Source organism: Pituophis catenifer, unplaced genomic scaffold (assembly GCF_029215685.1).
Source record: "Pituophis catenifer annectens isolate HBS135680 unplaced genomic scaffold, rPitCat1.0.hap2 SCAF_3, whole genome shotgun sequence".
Taxonomy (NCBI): domain Eukaryota; kingdom Metazoa; phylum Chordata; class Lepidosauria; order Squamata; family Colubridae; genus Pituophis; species Pituophis catenifer.
Window position 1 is genome coordinate 214,553,151 of NW_027256883.1, and position 17,361 is coordinate 214,570,511.

A 17,361-nucleotide genomic window follows, 5' to 3' on the forward strand; every position below is an offset into this window, starting at 1 on the left:
AACACTGGTCTAACTAGGCCCGAAAAAAGGAGATTTTTCTGAAGAATTGAAGTCCATCCATCTTAAAGCGTTCTGGCTGGGGAATTCTGGGAGTGGAAGTCCACCCATCTTAAAGCATGACGGATGGGGAATTCTGGGAGTTGAAGTCTCCCCATCTTAAGGCATGCTAACTGGGGAATTCTGGGAGTTGAAATTTTGACTCAGCCTGCAAAAAAAAACTTTTAAAATGGGAACATTGCAACTGTGAGGTAAATCTTCTCATTTGGGATCCAAGAAAATGGGAGATCTGTTTGCAGGGATGAAGTTTGGTTTGCCTGAAAGTTGCCTCCCTGGGAAATCTCTCCCGCAGGTTAAGATGAAAAGAGAAAAGAACATCCGTTGGACGATGGATCTGACCTTGACCAACGGGGACTGCAGCGACTCGGACCCTGCCCCCGAGGAGAACGATGCTGCAGGTACCTTTGCGCCCAGGAGGCCATCAAGTGTGGGGAAGGCTGGAGCCCCTGCTTTGACCCTGGGGTCATCACTCAGGTGCTGGAAAGTGGGTGGGCTTGCCTTGTCTGGGGGCGAAGAGAAGGAAGGGACTTCCAGAAAGTCCAGTCGCCTCTTGAAAAAGCACCTTTGGGACAAACCTGGATGACCTGGAGAATCTCCATAGCGGGAGGGAGAAAGGATGTAGAAGAGAAGGGAGGGAGGGAAGGAGGAAGGAGGACGAAAGGAAGGAAGGAGGAAGGGAGGATAAAGAAGGAAGGAGGAAGAAAAGAGAAGGGAAGGAGGGAAGGAAGGAAGGAAGGAAGGAAGGAGAACAGAGGGAGGATAAAAAGAGGAAGAAAGGGAGGAGGAGAGAGGGAGAGATGAAGAAGGAAGGAGGGAGGGGAGAGTAAAAAGGAAGGGGAGGGAAGGAAGGAAGGAGAAGCTAGGTAGAATAAAAAGGGAGGGAGGATAAAGAAAGAAGGAGGGAGGAAGAAAAGGGAAGGAGGGATGAAAGGCAGGAAGGAAGGAGAATGGAGGGAGGATAAAAAGAGGAAGAAAGGAAGGAGGAGAGAGGGAGAGATGAAGAAGGAAGGAGGGAGGGGAGAGTAAAAAGGAAGGGGAGGGAAGGGAGGAAGGAGAAGCTAGGTAGAATAAAAAGGGAGGGAGGATAAAGAAGGAAGGAGGGAGGAAGGAAAAGGAAGGAGGGATGAAAGGCAGGAAGGAAGGAGAATGGAGGGAGGATAAAAAGAGGAAGAAAGGAAGGAGGAGAGAGGGAGAGATGAAGAAGGGAGGGGAGAGTAAAAAGGAAGGAGAAGCTAGGGAGAATAAAGAGGGAGGAAGAAAGGGAGGGAGGATAAGGAAAGAGGGAGGAAGAAAAGGGAAGGAGGAAGAAGGAAGGAAGGAAAGAGAAGGGACGGAGGATAAAGAGGAAGAAAGAAAGAGAGGGAAGGAAGGAAGGAAGGAAGGAGGAGGGAGAGTAAAGACAGAGGAAGGAACAAAAGAAGGAAGGAAAAGAGAGAGTTTGGGTGGAACATGTGTTAGAATAAGCTCCTTGGGTCAAAGAAGGAGACATCTTGATAGTCTCCAGATCTGCTTGGTTAGGAAAGGACCAACCTTAACAACCGCCACATAAAAGGTTATAAAATTGGATGTGACTCAGATAATGACCATCTCACTTAGTGACGGCTGTGGTTGCAAGTCAATTTGTGAACCCAGAAAAGCCCGTTTTTGCTTGGCCAAGTGCCCGCAGAGAGTTGGAGGCACGTGGAGTCTCTGACGGGCTTCAGAAGTAGACGTCTTGCAGTTGCAGAGAGGAAGAAGAGAAGGATGGGAGACCACCAGGAGATCTTTGGCTGCCGGACTGGATCTCAGGCAGGCAGTCGTGGGAACTTCCAGCACTGAAATCCTTTTGGAGAAGCCAAATTCGTTGAACGGGCTTAGAACTGGGAAGCTGTTGGGGATTTCTGCAGAAAGGAAATCCCGGGTGTCAAACCTCAGGCCCAGCTCCCTCTTAGTGACGGATGCTTCCTTTGCGCAGACGCCAGCCAGGCGGAAAGTGTGACCTCTGGGATAAAGGAGGAGGAGGAAGAGGAGGCTGATGACATCCCCAAGCAAGTCCGAGAGGTGAGCCAAAGACAGGATGTGCTCGTTTAGGCTAGTGGTTAAGGCACCAGGCTAGAGAGCGGGAGATTGTGAGTTCTAGTACTGCCTTAGGGATGAAAGCAGGCTGGGTGACTTTGAGCCTATTGGTAGGAGATGGCGAGTTCTAGTCCTTCCTTATAGGCATATGGGCTGGCTGGTTGAGTCTGGGCCAATCACCAGGAGACAGTGAATTCTAGTCCCGCCTTAGGTGTGAAAGCCAATTGGTGGAATCACCAGGAGATGGTGAGTTCTAGCCTTGCCTTAGTTATGAAAGCCAGCTGGGTGACTTTGGGCCAATCACCCACTGCAGATGGTGAGTTCTAGTCCCGCCTTAGCTGTGAAAGCCAATTGGTGGAATCACCAGGAGATGGTGAGTTCTAGTCTTGCCTTAGGCATGAAAGCCAGCTAGGTGACTTTGGGCCAGTCCCTCTCTCTCTGTCTCTCTCAGCTCAGCCTGCCTCACAGGGTTGTTTTTGTGGGGAAAAGAGCAGGAGGAAAGTGTTCACTGCCTTGAATTGTCTGTAAAAATACTACAGGTGGGGTATAAATTAAATAAATATGTCGATAGTTAATTGATTTGGGGAGCATCGGAAAATGCATTTCTTCCCTGGGAGTGATAGTTTTGGGGTGGGTGGGCTCAATCTTCCTGTTTTTGATGAGGGAAAGGGTAGCCTTTAAAGCTGGTTTGAGTTCCTGCCCAAGAGCGAGAAAATATTGGACAAAAATACACACCTGGCTGGAAAAAAATGATAAATCTACATATAGATCTGAAACTACAGAGATATTTCTGCTGGGCATATTCTGCCACAAAAATAAGACAAAAAGACTGCATATTTGATTTTGCACATATTAACGGCAGCCAGATGAGACCCCGTCTCAGGATAATGTAATTAAAAAAACATTAGGCTGTGCAGAAATGGATAGATTAACACTTGCTATTAAGGATAAAGAAGAAACTGAATATTTTTTTGATACGGGACACATTTTATCAATGGCTTGATAATAGAAACAGAAGTTAGAAAGGAAGAGATATAAAGGGAGGAAATGGTATAGAGGAGAGTTGTTAAAGAAGACGATGTTCAATGTTAAGCATTAAGGTTATTATATCATATTATTTTTTTATTTTATTTTTTTAATTTGATTTATATGCTGTCCTTCTCCGGAGACTCAGGGCGGCTTACAGTGCATTAAGCAATAGCCTTCATTCTTTTGTATATTTATACAAAGTCAGCTTATTGCCCCCACAACTGGGTCTTCAATTTACCTACTTTAGAAAGGATGGAAGGCTGAGTCAACCTTGAGCCTTGGCGAGATTCGAACCTGCAGTAATTGCAGGCATCTGGTCTTAGTAACCAGCTTAATAACAGGGTGCCTTAGACCACTGTACTACCAAGGCTCTTATATTATTATATTATTAATACCATGGTGATGACTAAATATAATGAAGATGTATAAATATGACTTATCAAAATATAATTGTACCCAGAATACACACAGTTTGATGAAAATTGAGTGTTATATAAATAAAAGAAATAAAATGTGGGGGAAAAAACCCCCTGATTCGGGGGGTCCTTAAGGAAGAATCAGACCCTCGGATCCTGATGTTTTCCTCCCCTCGGGAGTCCCAGGTCCCGGTGCGAGGAAGCGCTGGCTGGGAGAACAGCCTGAGGCAGAAACCGGCACCCCGGATCGTCTTCCAGGCTGGTCCCGTCTCGCAGGAGAAGAAAGTCAAAGACGATGTGGAAAGCATCGAAGGCTTCAAGGAACGTCACAAAATCAGGGTAAGGGAGGTTTTTTTCTCCTTTTTTTTTTTAAAAAAAATTCAAAACTCATTGCAAAAAGCAAAGAAGAAAAATATAGGTAGTCCTCGACTTACGACAGTCCATTTAGCGACCGTTCAGAGTTACAACAGGTACTTAGGGCCGTTTCTCACACTTACGACCGTCGCAGGGTTCCCCATGGTCACGTGATCAAAATTCAGCCGGTAGGCAACTGTCTCATCTTTATGACGGTCGCAGGGTTCCATGGCCATGTGGATCCCCTTTTGCGACCGTCTGATGAGCCAAGCCAACAGGGAAAGCCGGATTCGCTTAACGACCATGTTGCTGTCTTAACAACCGCAGGGATTCACTTAACACCTGTGGTAAGGAACGGTTGTTAACAGGGAGGAGAACTCGCTTCACAAATGTCTCGCTTAGCAACATAAATTTTGGGCTCCCTTGTGGTCGTACGTCGAGGACTACCTCAACCTAATAAGATTATCTGCACACACCATGATAAAAGAATGAGAAAAAGTGAAGGAATCGAAGTAGTTTTTCTGAAAACTAAAAAGACAAGAAAAAAAAAAGAAGAAAAGAAAAAGAAAAAAAAACACTGGAAGAAAAAGTTGAAGTAGTCCTCGACTTATGACCACCCACTTAGTGACCATTTGAAGTTGTGATAGACTTATTACAAATGGGATTCGAAGTTCCAGCAGTCCTACCTCCCCCCTACTTATGATTACATTTTACAACAGCTTTGCCTAAAACCCAGAAATAAAATCCTGCTCATAGCGGAAAATTGGTCTGCTTAACAACTGTGGGATTAACTTAAAAACCGTCACAAAAAAAGGTCCTAGAACGTGGTCTGATCACGTCTCCAACCTGCTTCCCAACTGCCATGAATTATGACCGTGATCGGCAGGTTCCATTACAGTTGTAAGTCGAGGACTACTTGTGTGAGCCAATCACCAGGAGACGGTGAGTTCTAGTCCTACCATAGACACCGAAGCCAGCTGGGTGACTTTGGGCCAGTCACCAGGAGACGGTGAGTTCTAGTCCCACCTTAGGCATGAAAGCGGGCTGGGTGACTTTGGGCCAATCACCAGGAGACGGTGAGTTCTAGTCCTACCATAGACACAGAAGCCAGAGTTCTAATTTTAGCATGTCTGGCTGGGGAATTCTGGGAGTTGAAGTCCACAGGGCTCAAAGGTTGGCATTTTCTTGGTATAAGCAAGGACCGTCTGTTTCTTGGTTGAAGTGCCCTCCTTCGCCTCTTTTCTGCATGGGGGACTCAGTTTTCCCTTCCTTTCCAGCACTCGAAAAGGCTTTCTGGATGCATCCAGAAAAACTACTCGGAAGAGGAGAATTCCCGGCAGCAGGAAAACTCCGAGGTCACAAATGGCTGTGACTACCGAACAGCAAGAAGGGCGGCAGAATACCAGGTGGGTCAGGGACTCTGCGTGGGCTTCGGGAGCGAATTTAAAAGTTTTTAAAGGAGACACCCGCATTAAGTTAGTCTGCCCGTGTTATTGCGGGAAATGAGCGCCCTCCAAAATAGTTCCAAGTTTTTAAGTTTGAACCAAAAATCCATTCCTTATAATGGATAAACCATCCTAAACATCCAATCTGAAAACGGAGAACTGATTTGGGCCGGTCTTTTAAGGGTCCTTGCGTCACATTGTTCCAAGAAGAGATTTTAAGATATATTATGTCTGCTGCATTCCCCCAGTCAACTAAATAAGTTATCGGGTTAAAAAAAAAATAAGATGGGCTTATGTTGCCTTCTGTGAATTTCTTCCTCATTTTCAAGGGGATAATCGACTGAAGTCTGTATGGTCTGTTGTAAAATCTTCCCAAGGGTTGCTAAAGAGAATCAGTTTGGGCTAGTGGTTTTGGCTAGAAAGTGGGAGACTGTGAGTTCTAGTCCCACCTTAGGCATGAAAGCTAGCTGGGTGACTTTGGGCCAATCACCAGGAGACGGTGAGTTCTAGTCCTGCCTTAAGCATGAAAGCCAGCTGGGTGACTTTGGGCCAATCACCAGGAGACGGTGAGTTCTAGTCCTGCCTTAGGCATGAAAGCTAGCTGGGTGACTTTGGGCCAATCACCAGGAGACGGTGAGTTCTAGTCCTGCCTTAGGCATGAGAGCCAGCTGGGTGACATTGGGCCAATCACCAGGAGACGGTGAGTTCTAGTCCTGCCTTAGGCATGAGAGCCGGCTGGGTGACTTTGGGTCAATCACCAGGAGACGGTGAGTTCTAGTCCCGCCTTAGGCATGAGAGCCAGCTGGGTGACTTTGGCCAGTACCTCCCTCTCTCAGGCCAGCCCACCTCACAGAGTGGTTGTTGTGGGGAAAATAGGAGGCAGAAAGAGTATTGTGTGCGTTTGCTTCCTTGAGTTATTTGTAAAAATAATAAAGGAAGGAACTAAATAAAATAGTTAACAAAATAAATAGCAAACAAGTAACAAAATAAATAACTAACAAACAAGTAGCAAAATAAATAAATAACAATAACAAAATAAACAAGAAATAAAAATAAGAAAATAAATTACAAATAAGAAAATAAATAACAAATAAAACAGACAACTTGATGCTCTTCGTCAAGAATGAATGATTGAAGTATCCGAATAAGAAGATCCATATAGCTTATGAATGAAATAATATTAAGTAGTTTATGTTTGTTTTTTCTGAGTTATAAGGAGTTAAGGACCTAGGGAAAATATGAAATGTAATAATTTGTTAGCACATTTTAGTTCTTGGTTTGTGAATGCTATACCCTGTGCTCGTTCTGGGAAGTCTAGGGAGGGGGGTGGGGGGAGGGAGGGGAAGGGAGGGTGGGAAGGGGAGCGGGGGTTGAGCGGGGAAGGGTGGGGGGGGTGAAAATGTTTGTATTTTTCATAAAACTTTTCAATTAAAAAAAAAAAAGAATGAATGATTTTTAGCAATGCTGGGGCTGGAAAACAAGACTCCAATCCTTGCTAACCAACTTTGTTGCTCTGGGTAATTTGTTTCTTTTATTCACTGATTAAATTGATATGACACTCATCACACTGTCCAACGACTCTGGGCAGGTCGACTTTTATTTATTTATTTATTTATTTATTGGTTCAATTTATATGCCGCCCTTCTCCGGAGACTCAGGGCGGCTTACAAGGCGTTAAGCAACAGCCTTCATACTTTTGTATATTTATACAAAGTCAGCTTATTGCCCCCACAATCCGGGTCCTCATTTCACCTACCTTAGAAAGGATGGAAGGCTGAGTCAACCTTGAGCCTGGTGGGATTCGAACCTGCAGTAATTGCAGGCAGCTGGCAGCTAAGTGCTACTTAACAGCACTTTAGTCCACTGCACCACCAAGGCTCTTGAGTTGCTAATCCGTGGGGTTGCCCCCTAACCTTAACCGACCCCCCCCCCTTGTTCAACCTTCCCCTTGTTTCTGTTTGACTCGCAGGACGGAAAAGGCTTTGGAATCGGGGAACTGGTCTGGGGGAAGATCAAAGGCTTCTCCTGGTGGCCGGCCATCGTGGTGTCCTGGAAGACGACCTCCAACCGCCAGGCGGCGCCTGGCATGCGCTGGTTGAAATGGTTTGGGGACGGAAAGTTTTCGGAGGTGAGGGGCGTGGAAGGGGAGCGGGATAGTTGAGAAGACGGTCAGTCCCTTTGTGACTCTAATATCTTATTCATCTTATCATTTTCTTAAGCTGTGGTTTGTGGAATCAAAACACAACTAGCTGGGTTCCGACACTTTAAACCACGAATGATGGTTTACACATCACTGTTTTTTTTTGTAGAGACCAACTGAAAGCCATTTTCCAATTTAGATGTATTTTTAATATATTTTCAAGAACGCTTGCAGTCAAATTTATTTCCTGGTTTACGATTTGATAATAAATTGCATGGAAAAGTGCTTTCCCCATCCGACCCCAAGTCAGTATGTACAAAATTCTATATAAAATTCCGCCAGGCCGGGCTATCAACATAATAATTTTAAATTGGGGTATTAAAAATTTTTGGGGTTTTAAATCGGCCAAATCTATTTAATTATTTTAATTTTTAATCATTGTTGTGTCGTGTGTTTTTAAATTGGCTGTACACCGCCCTGAGTCCTTCAGGAGAAGGGCGGTATAGAAATAAAATTATTATTATTATTATTATTATTATTATTATTATTATTATTATTATTATTATTATTATTATTATTATTAAAATATACATGGCCTTTTGAATCTTGAAAGTTTGAACAATTAACCAGTGGAACAGCTTGCCACCAGAAGTAGTATGAGCTCCATCACTGGAGGTTTTTAAGAAGAGACGGGACAAACATCTGTCTGGAATGGTATAGGATCTCCTGCTCAAGCAGGGGGCTGGACTAGATGACCTCCAAGGTCCCTTCGAACGCTGTTATTCTGTATTCTGTATGAATACCACACTTAATCACTACAAAAATGAGAATGGATCTGGAGGCTAAAACATATGAAGAATGGTTGCAAGAAAAGGGTATGTCGAGCCTAATGAAGAGAAGGATTAGGGGTGACTTGACAGGAGTCTTCCAATATTTGAGGGGCTGCTACAGAGAAGAAGGGGCCAATATATCCTCCAAAGCACCTGAACACAGAACAAGAAGCAATGGATGGAAACTAATCAAGGAGAGAAGCAACATGGAATTAAGGAGAAATTTCCTGACAGAATAATTGACCAGCGGAACTACTTGCCTCCAGAAATTGTGAGTGCTCCATCACTGGAGGTTTTGAAGGAAGAAACTGGACAGTCATTTGTCTGAAATGGTATAGGGTCTCCTGCTTGAGCAGGGGGGTGGACTAGAAGACCTCCAAGGTCCCATCCAATTCTGTTATTCTGTTATTTCCCTTCCTGTAACAGAATAACAGAGTTGAAAGTCTTCTAGTCCAAAGTGCAGAGGTGGGGATATTAAAGGAGGTCATGGAAATTCACGGTAAAGAAGTCACCAAGGTTGCCTGATTTTAGACACGGTTCACTACTTCACCTGTTCAAGGAGAAAGGGACCTCAGAGGTCTTCTAGTCCACCCTATGGTCAAGCAGGAGACCTTATACCATTCCAGACAACCGGCTATCCAATCTTTTCTTGAAAACCTCCCGTGATGGAGAACCCACAACTTTCAAGGACCGGATTTCTTAGTGTTGTTTGCAACAGGGTTTGTTAAACTGCCCTGAATTATGTGTCTATCCGTCCATCCATCCCACTAGTCCTCAAGAGGGCTCTTTGCAGGAGGTTGGCAATGGGCATGTCCGTGCCTAAACATTTGCAGACGAAACCTGCTTTTTTTTTTTTTTTTTGCAGTTTTCAAACCCAGTTTAGTTAAGAAAAAAAAAAGGATGGCAAAAAAACTGTTGTTGCTAGGTAATTTATGTATTTGTTAAATTTGTCACCTATCTCGCTGTGGGGCTACTCTAGGTGGCCTACAATGATAAAAAGAAGGGGGGGGGGGAGAAATGAAAGCTGGCTGGGGAATCCTGGGAGTTGAAGTCCATCCATCTTCAAGTGGTCCCAGAGTTGGGGAGTTGTCAAGTTTTGAGGTCGTCTCAAATAAATTGCATTTCAAACAAAGTCTTTGATGAAAAACTCCCATTTTATTAAGCACGACATTCTAACCCGACTCCAATCGAAGCCAACACTGACTTCCAGCCCCAAAACCCTCCCTTTCTGTTCCCCACTCCCCTGCACTCATTGGCCATCTTCCAAGTCACTCTACCCCTTATCTACTGCTCCAGCTCAAAGGAATTTCCCCCCTCCCATCCCATCTCCTAGGGGATATTATCTCCAGGGAAAATAAGTAGGTGAAAAGTCAAACGTCCCTTTCCAGACACCTTCGCTTCTCCTTCTTATGTCAGCACTAGAGTAAATGCAGCTTGAAGTACTGACAGGAGTTGAGGATTCTGCCCCGGGGAGGGGTCTTTTCTTGGATGGCTGGGATAAAGAGACGAAGGTCAGAGTGGTTGGGTCCAGTCGCTTTCTCCTTATTGAATCGTGGTGCAGTGGTTAGAGTGCAGTACTGCAGGCAACTTCTGCTGCCTGCTGCCTGCCTGCAATTTGACAGTTCGATTCTCACCGGATCCAGGTTGACTCAGCCTTCCGTCCTTCCGAGGTTGGTAAAAATGAGGACCCAGATTGTTGGGAGAAAGAGGCTGACTCTGTAAACTGCTTAGGGAGGGCTGTGAAGCATTATGAAGTGGTATATAAGTGCAAGGGCTATTGCTTGTGAAGGAAAGAAAAAGGAAGTAAGGAAGGAAAGAAAGAAAGAGGAAGGAAGGAAGGAAAGAAGGAAAGAAGGAAGGAAGGAAGGAAAGAAGGAAGGAAGGCATGGTGACCCAGTGGTTAGAATGCCATATTGCAAGTTAACTCTGCCGACTGCCAGCAGTTCGATCTTGACTGGCTCAAGGTTGACTTCCGTCCTTCCGGGGTGGTGCAGTGGTTAGAGTGCAGTACTGCAGCCTAATTCTGCTGACTGCCTGCAATTTGGCAGTTCGAATCTCACCAGGCTCAAGGTCGACTCAGCCTTCCGTCCTTCCGAGATGGGTAAAATGAGGACCCAAATTGTTGGGGGGCAAGAGGCTGACTCTGTCAACCGCTTAGAGAGGGCTGGAAAGCACTGCGAAGCGGTATATAAGTCTTAAGGGCTATTGCTATTGTTGCAGATCTCCGCTGACAAACTGGTGGGTCTGGTACATTTCCGGGAACATTTCAACCCCGCCACGTTTCAGAAGTTGGTGTCCTACCAACAATCCATTCTCCATGTTTTGGAGGTAAGAAGGGGCTGGGTGGAAAGAAAACAGGAGACCACCAATCATTCCACAGTCGCCCCACCCTCAGAGAGCCCCAAAGACCCCTCAGTCGTTCTCTTCTTCCTCCTCCTCTGCAAACTCCCCTCTCTTCTAGCACTGATGATGTTCCCTAGTTGAGCCATGAAACATCTGCCAGAAAGCATCCAAGCTCAGAGAGCACCAGGGACCCCACAGTTCTCCTCCCCCTCCCCTCCCCTCCCCTCCTCTTCCTCTCCTTCCTTCCTTCCTTCCTTCCTTCCTTCCTTCTAGCACTGATGATGTTCCCTAGTTGGGCCATGAAACATCTGCCAGAAAGCATCCAAGCTCAGAGAGCACCAGGGACCCCACAGTTCTCCTCCTCCTCCCCTCCTCTTCCTCTCCTTCCTTCCTTCCTTCCTTCCTTCCTTCCTTCCTTCCTTCCTTCCTTCCTTCCTTCCTTCCTTCTAGCACTGATGATGTTCCCTAGTTGGGCCATGAAACATCTGCCAGAAAACATCCAAGCTCAGAGAGCACCAAGGACCCCACAGTCTTCTTCCTCCTCCTCTTCCTCCTTCCTTCCTTCCTTCCTTCCTTCCTTCCTTCCTTCCTTCCTTCCTTCCTTCCTTCTAGCACTGATGATGTTCCCTAGTTGGGCCATGAAACATCTGCCAGAAAGCATCCAAGCTCAGAGAGCACCAGGGACCCCACAGTTCTCCTCCTCCTCCCCTCCTCTTCCTCTCCTTCCTTCCTTCCTTCCTTCCTTCCTTCCTTCCTTCTAGCACTGATGATGTTCCCTAGTTGGGCCATGAAACATCTGCCAGAAAGCATCCAAGCTCAGAGAGCACCAGGGACCCCACAGTTCTCCTCCTCCTCCCCTCCTCTTCCTCTCCTTCCTTCCTTCCTTCCTTCCTTCTTTCCTTCCTTCCTTCCTTCCTTCCTTCCTTCCTTCCTTCCTTCCTTCCTTCCTTCCTTCTAGCACTGATGATGTTCCCTAGTTGGGCCATGAAACATCTGCCAGAAAGCATCCAAGCTCAGAGAGCACCAGGGACCCCACAGTTCTCCTCCTCCTCCCCTCCTCTTCCTCTCCTTCCTTCCTTCCTTCCTTCCTTCCTTCCTTCCTTCCTTCCTTCCTTCTAGCACTGATGATGTTCCCTAGTTGGGCCATGAAACATCTGCCAGAAAGCATCCAAGCTCAGAGAGCACCAAGGACCCCACAGTTCTCCTCCTCCTCCTCCCCTCCTCTTCCTCTCCTTCCTTCCTTCCTTCCTTCCTTCCTTCCTTCCTTCCTTCCTTCCTTCCTTCCTTCCTTCCTTCCTTCCTTCCTTCCTTCTAGCACTGATGATGTTCCCTAGTTGGGTCATGAAACGTCTGCAAGAAAACAGCCAAGCTCAGAGAGGACCCCATAAACCTTAACCCAAAAGCTACAGATGGCTGCAGTAAAATCACCATTGATTGCCCTTGAACGGACATTCCTCCCCCTTATTTACTGATATATTTTTGTGAGATTTTTTTTGTGTGTACGCTCCCAAATCCAAACCGCTCCAGGTGGGCTATGAAGCAATGCTTCAAAACCCATCCATGCTGGCCCCCTCCTCTTAAAAAAAGAGGCTGACTGGGATTTGGGCAGAATCTTTGCACTGTCAATGGCATGGTGAGTGGGGAGGGGGCTTCTGGGCATTTCCTCCAGCTCAGTGCCCCCCCCCAGCCCCAATCCTGCTGTGACCAAACTTCTTGTGGATGGCAGGTTGCGAGTAGCCGAGCTGGGAAGACTTTCTCCACCGTGGCTGGGGAATCTCTGGATGAGAAATTGAAACCTATGCTGGATTGGGCCAACCACGGATTCAAACCCGCTGGAGAGAAGGGGCTAAGGCCCCCCAAGACTTTGGGTAAGACACCCCCCCCCCCAGCCCCAGGCTTCACCAGCAAAGGGCAGTGGGGGTTTTGGCTGTGACTGCACGGGCTGGATTTTTTCTTCTTCTAATTTTCTTCTTTGAAGACATTTCGCTTCTCATCCAAGAAGCTTCTTCAGCTCGGACAGGACTTCAATTTTGCATGGAATTGAACTTTCGGGATATCCGATGGTGACTGTGGCTTAGGGGCGGGTGGGTGGGTCGAGCTGGTCTCTCTCCCTTGCTAATGGCATGGGGGCCAGTCAGATGGGGGGGGGGGGCTTTGCCAGCGATCCCTCATCTCTGCCATCTCCTTTGGGGAAAATGACCTGGACTCTGACCTCTGCTGCCTTTCTTTCTTTCTTTCTTTCTTTCTTTCTTTCTTTCTTTCTTTCTTTCTTTCTTTCTTTCTTTCTTTCTTTCTTTCTTTCTCTCTCTCTCTCTCTCTCTCTCTCTCTCCACCTCCCTCCCTCCCTCCTTCCTTTCTCTTTTTCTTCCTTTCTCTCTCTCTTTCTCTTTCTTTCTTTATCTCCTACCTACTTCCTTCCTTTCTCTTTCTCTCTTTCTTTCTCTTTCTTTCCTTTCTTCCCCCCCCTCTCTCTCTCCCACCTCCCTCCCTCCTTCCTTTCTCTTTTTCTTCCTTTCTCTCTCTCTTTCTCTTTCTTTCTTTATCTCCTACCTACTTCCTTCCTTTCTCTTTCTCTCTTTCTTTCTCTTTCTTTCCTTTCTTTCCCCCTCTCTTTCTTTCTCTCTTTCTTTGTTTATCTCCCCCACCTTCCTTCCGTTCTTTCATTCTTTCTTTTTTCTTTCTCTTTCTCTCTTTTCTTTCTTTCTCTCTCTCTTTATCTCCCACCTCCCTCCCTCTCTACTTCCTTCCTTTGTTTCTCTCTCTTTCTTTCTCTCTTACTTTCTCTCTCTTTCTCTCCTCTCCTTCCTTCCTTCCTTTCTTTTTCTATCTCTCTTTCTTTCTTTTTCTTTTTCTTTCTTTCCCTCTTTTTCTTTGTTTATCTCCCCCTCTGTCCCTCCTTCCTTCCGTTCTTTCATTCTTTTTTCTTTCTCTCTCTCTTTATCTCCTCCCTCCTTGCTTCCTTTCGCTCTTTCTTGCTTTCTTTTTCTTTCTTTCTTTCTTTTTCTTGCTTTCTCTCTTTCTCTCCCATCTCCTTCCTTCCCTTCCTTCCTTCCTTATCACCCACCAACCCACCTCCCTCCCTCCCTCTCTCTCTCCCATCCATCTCTCTCTCTCTCTAATTTTTGCAGATGTTAAACCGTTTCCCACCATCATCATAGAGGACTCGAGCCCCCCAGATCCTGAGCCCCCACCCAAGCGATCTAAGACCAATGGGTCTAGCAGTACCAGCAGTAAGGAGACCCCGGAGAATCGATCCAGAGGTATGTGTGTTTGTGTGTGTCACTTCAACAAGGACCGTGGGGCGGGGAGAGGCTGGGATGGGGGCCTGGCATTTTTGGGATCTTTGGGGGAAGGATCCCATGTGTGTTGCACCCAGAAATTCTGGGGAACTTTTTTAAAGCTGCCCCTTTGGGGGGAAGAGTCCTTTCTGTGCATATCTCCCATCAGTTGCTTACGAAACGATTTTTGTGATCCTTTTGCAGAACGGATGGTTTCTGAAGCCAAAAATAACAAAAAGAGCTTAGAAGGTAAGGAGCTTCTTTGCCCTTCAAAGCGTACAGTTAGTCCGTCCACTTGCAACTGTTCTTTGGCATTGAATCATGCCGGCCACATGACCACGGAGACGTCTTCGGACAGCGCTGGCTCTTTGGCTTAGAAACGGAGATGAGGGCCGCCCCCTAGAGTCGGGAACGACTAGCACGTATGTGCGAGGGAAACCTTTACCTTTTATCCTGAACTCTCTTTGCACAGACAGCTGCCTGTCCTGTGGGAAGAAGAACCCTGTGACTGACCACCCGCTGTTTGAAGGGGGACTCTGCGGGACGTGCCAGGTAAGTTGGGCATGGGCCGGGCAAGGGCTCTGCTTTCACCTGGCCTCAGGTAAATCCCTTCGCTTGGCCGAGGCAGGGTTGGGATGATTCAACTTTCCTCCCCTGCAGCTCAGCTCAATAGGATGAGGATGCTTCTTTGGTAGGAAAATTCTAAATAACCAAGAATCCTTTTAGAAGCCCAGGGTATCTGGCATCTTGCAACTTGTTTGATTATTATTTCAATCTACTTCGCTGCCCATCTCAAGACTGCTCTGCAGCGCCATGGGTAAACCTGGGCAGAAAATGGCACTCAGGTCACATGTGTCTTGTTTGTCTCCTAGGATCGGTTTCTGGAGCTTTTCTACATGTATGATGAAGACGGGTACCAGACGTACTGCACCATCTGCTGTGAAGGAAGCGAGTTACTTCTCTGCGACAGTGCCAGCTGCTTCAGGTGGGCAATTCCTCCACTGGGCACTGGCCATTAAGAAAGAAGATAGGTAGCTGGATAATGGATGGATAGATAGTTGATATGATTTGATAGATAGATAGATAGATAGATAGATAGATAGATAGATAGATAGATAGATAGATAGATAGTAGGTAGGTAGGTAGGTAGATAGTAGATAGATAGATCGATAGAAAGATAGATAGATAGTAGGTAGGTAGGTAGGTAGGTAGGTAGATAGATAGATAGAAAGATAGTAGGTAGGTAGGTAGGTAGGTAGATAGATAGATAGATAGATAGAAAGATAGATAGATAGATAGTAGGTAGATAGATAGATAGATAGATAGAAAGATCGATCGATAGAAAGATAGATAGATAGATAGATAGTAGGTAGGTAGGTAGGTAGATAGATAGATAGATAGATAGATAGATAGATAGATAGATAGATACCGTGTTTCCCAAAAAATAAGACCCTGTCTTATATTTTTTTGAACCCTGAAATAAGCGCTTAGCCTTTTTGCCATGTGCTCAAAACCCCGATTGGGCTTATTATCAGGGGATGTCTTATTTTGGAGAAAACAGGGTAGATAGATAGATAGATAGAGAGAGAGAGAGAGAGAGAGAGATGGTTGAATGGATGGATGGATAGATGATGTGATGATACATATAGATATATATATAGAGAGAGATAAATAGATAGATAATGGATAGATGATAGAGAAAAAGAGATACATGATATAGAATAGGTAGGTAGATGGTCAGACAGACAGACAGATTGATAATACTTGATAGGAAAGACAGACAGATAGATAGATGGATAGGTGATGTGATGATAGATATACCTTGTTTCCCCGAAAATAAAACATCCCCTGATAATAAGCCCAGTTGAGCTTTTGAGCGCATGTGCTAAAATAAGCCCTCCTTGAAAATAAGCCCTCCCCAACAATATTTAAATGTATGCCCAGCCGATCCCCGCCATTTCCTCTGGTTAGGGTTAGGAAGACAGAGCTGGAAAACAGGTAAGACTCGTCTTACTCCTTCCACCCCAAAATAATAAGACCTCCCCGAAAATAAGGCCAAGCGCTTATTTCGGGGTTCAAAAAAATATAAGACAAGGTCTTATTTTCGGGGAAACACGGGTAGAGATATGGCTATATACATAATGGATAGATAATAGATAGATAGATAGAGATAGAGAGGTACATTGTATAGAATAGGTAGGTAGATATAGATCAGGGGTGTGAAACTCAAGGCCTGAGGGCCAGATCCGGCCTGTGGGGTGCTTAGAAGTGGCCTGCGGGGCCACCCTGGAAACAGCGAAAGACCAGCCCACAGTGTCTCTGCCAGTGAAAACGGTGCTCGAGAGGGCTGCGTGTGGCCTTCCCATGCTTCGTTTTCATGGCAGAGGGTTGCAGGAGGCCGTCGCAGCCAAAAAACAGAGGTCGGGATTGGGATGGGGGGCAGGCTACGACATCGTGGCTTCATTATGGCTTCTAAGATTTCCCCCGTCTTTTGCAGCTGCTTTTGCGTGGACTGTTTGAACACTTTGGTGGGACGGGGCTCGGCGGAAGCTGCCCGGAAGGAAGAGCCTTGGAGCTGTTACATGTGCCGGCCGCAACAGCGTCACGGCGTTCTGCTTCGACGACGGGATTGGAATACGCGCCTGAAGGAGTTTTTCACCAGCGAGGAAGGGCAGGAATATGTAAGGAACGGGGTGGGGAGGGGAGATAAGCTCAGCTGCCCCGCTCCAGCCATTGAAAAGAGGCTGTCCTGTCCCTTCCTTCTTGCCAGCTTTTCCAGAATGTCACACAGAAGCTGGTTTGTGGTTAAGTGAAAAATGTAACCTACTACTTTTTTTTTTTTTTTTTTGCTTTAATTTATATGCCGCCCTTCTCCGGAGACTCAGGGCGGCTTACAATGCGTTAAGCAACAGCCTTCATCCTTTTGTATATTTATACAAAGTCAGCTTATTGCCCCCGCAACCGGGTCCTCAATTTATCTACCTTAGAAAGGATGGAAGGCTGAGTCAACCTTGAGCCTGGCAAGATTTGAACTTGCAGTAATTGCAAGCAGCAGATGTTAATAACAGTGCTTTAGTCCACTGTATTACAGGCTCTTACTTGATAAGATAGAAAAATGTAGGTTAGACAGCATCAGCACCAGATGGACTCGCAACGCAATCCTAGGCTGCATCAACAGGGGGATAGGATCAAGATCCCGTGAAGTGTTAATACCACTTTATTAAGCCTTGGTAAGGCTATACTTGGAATATTTGCATCCAGTTTTGGTCACCACGATGTAAAAAAGATGCTGAGACTCTAGAAAGAGTGCAGAGAAGAGCAACAAAGATGATTAGGGGACTGGAGGCTAAAAGATATAAAGAATGGTTGCAGGAACTGATGAAAGTTTGATGAAAAGAAGGACCAGGGGAGACA

The 17,361-nt window shown here is 45.9% G+C and overlaps 1 protein-coding gene across 1 annotated transcript in view; it reads left to right on the forward strand.

Annotated features, from left to right (window-relative positions):
- Positions 1-298: 298 nt before the first annotated feature.
- DNMT3B (DNA methyltransferase 3 beta) overlaps positions 299-17,361 on the forward strand; it is a 38,698-nt gene continuing 21,635 nt past the window's right edge. Inside the window, exons 1-12 of the mRNA XM_070941856.1 lie at positions 299-455; positions 2,012-2,097; positions 3,744-3,896; positions 5,189-5,317; positions 7,326-7,484; positions 10,547-10,654; positions 12,396-12,537; positions 13,798-13,929; positions 14,152-14,196; positions 14,420-14,499; positions 14,820-14,932; positions 16,445-16,628. Of these exons, the coding sequence (XP_070797957.1) occupies positions 299-455; positions 2,012-2,097; positions 3,744-3,896; positions 5,189-5,317; positions 7,326-7,484; positions 10,547-10,654; positions 12,396-12,537; positions 13,798-13,929; positions 14,152-14,196; positions 14,420-14,499; positions 14,820-14,932; positions 16,445-16,628 (1,488 nt within the window). The remainder of the gene's footprint in view (positions 456-2,011; positions 2,098-3,743; positions 3,897-5,188; positions 5,318-7,325; positions 7,485-10,546; positions 10,655-12,395; positions 12,538-13,797; positions 13,930-14,151; positions 14,197-14,419; positions 14,500-14,819; positions 14,933-16,444; positions 16,629-17,361) is intronic.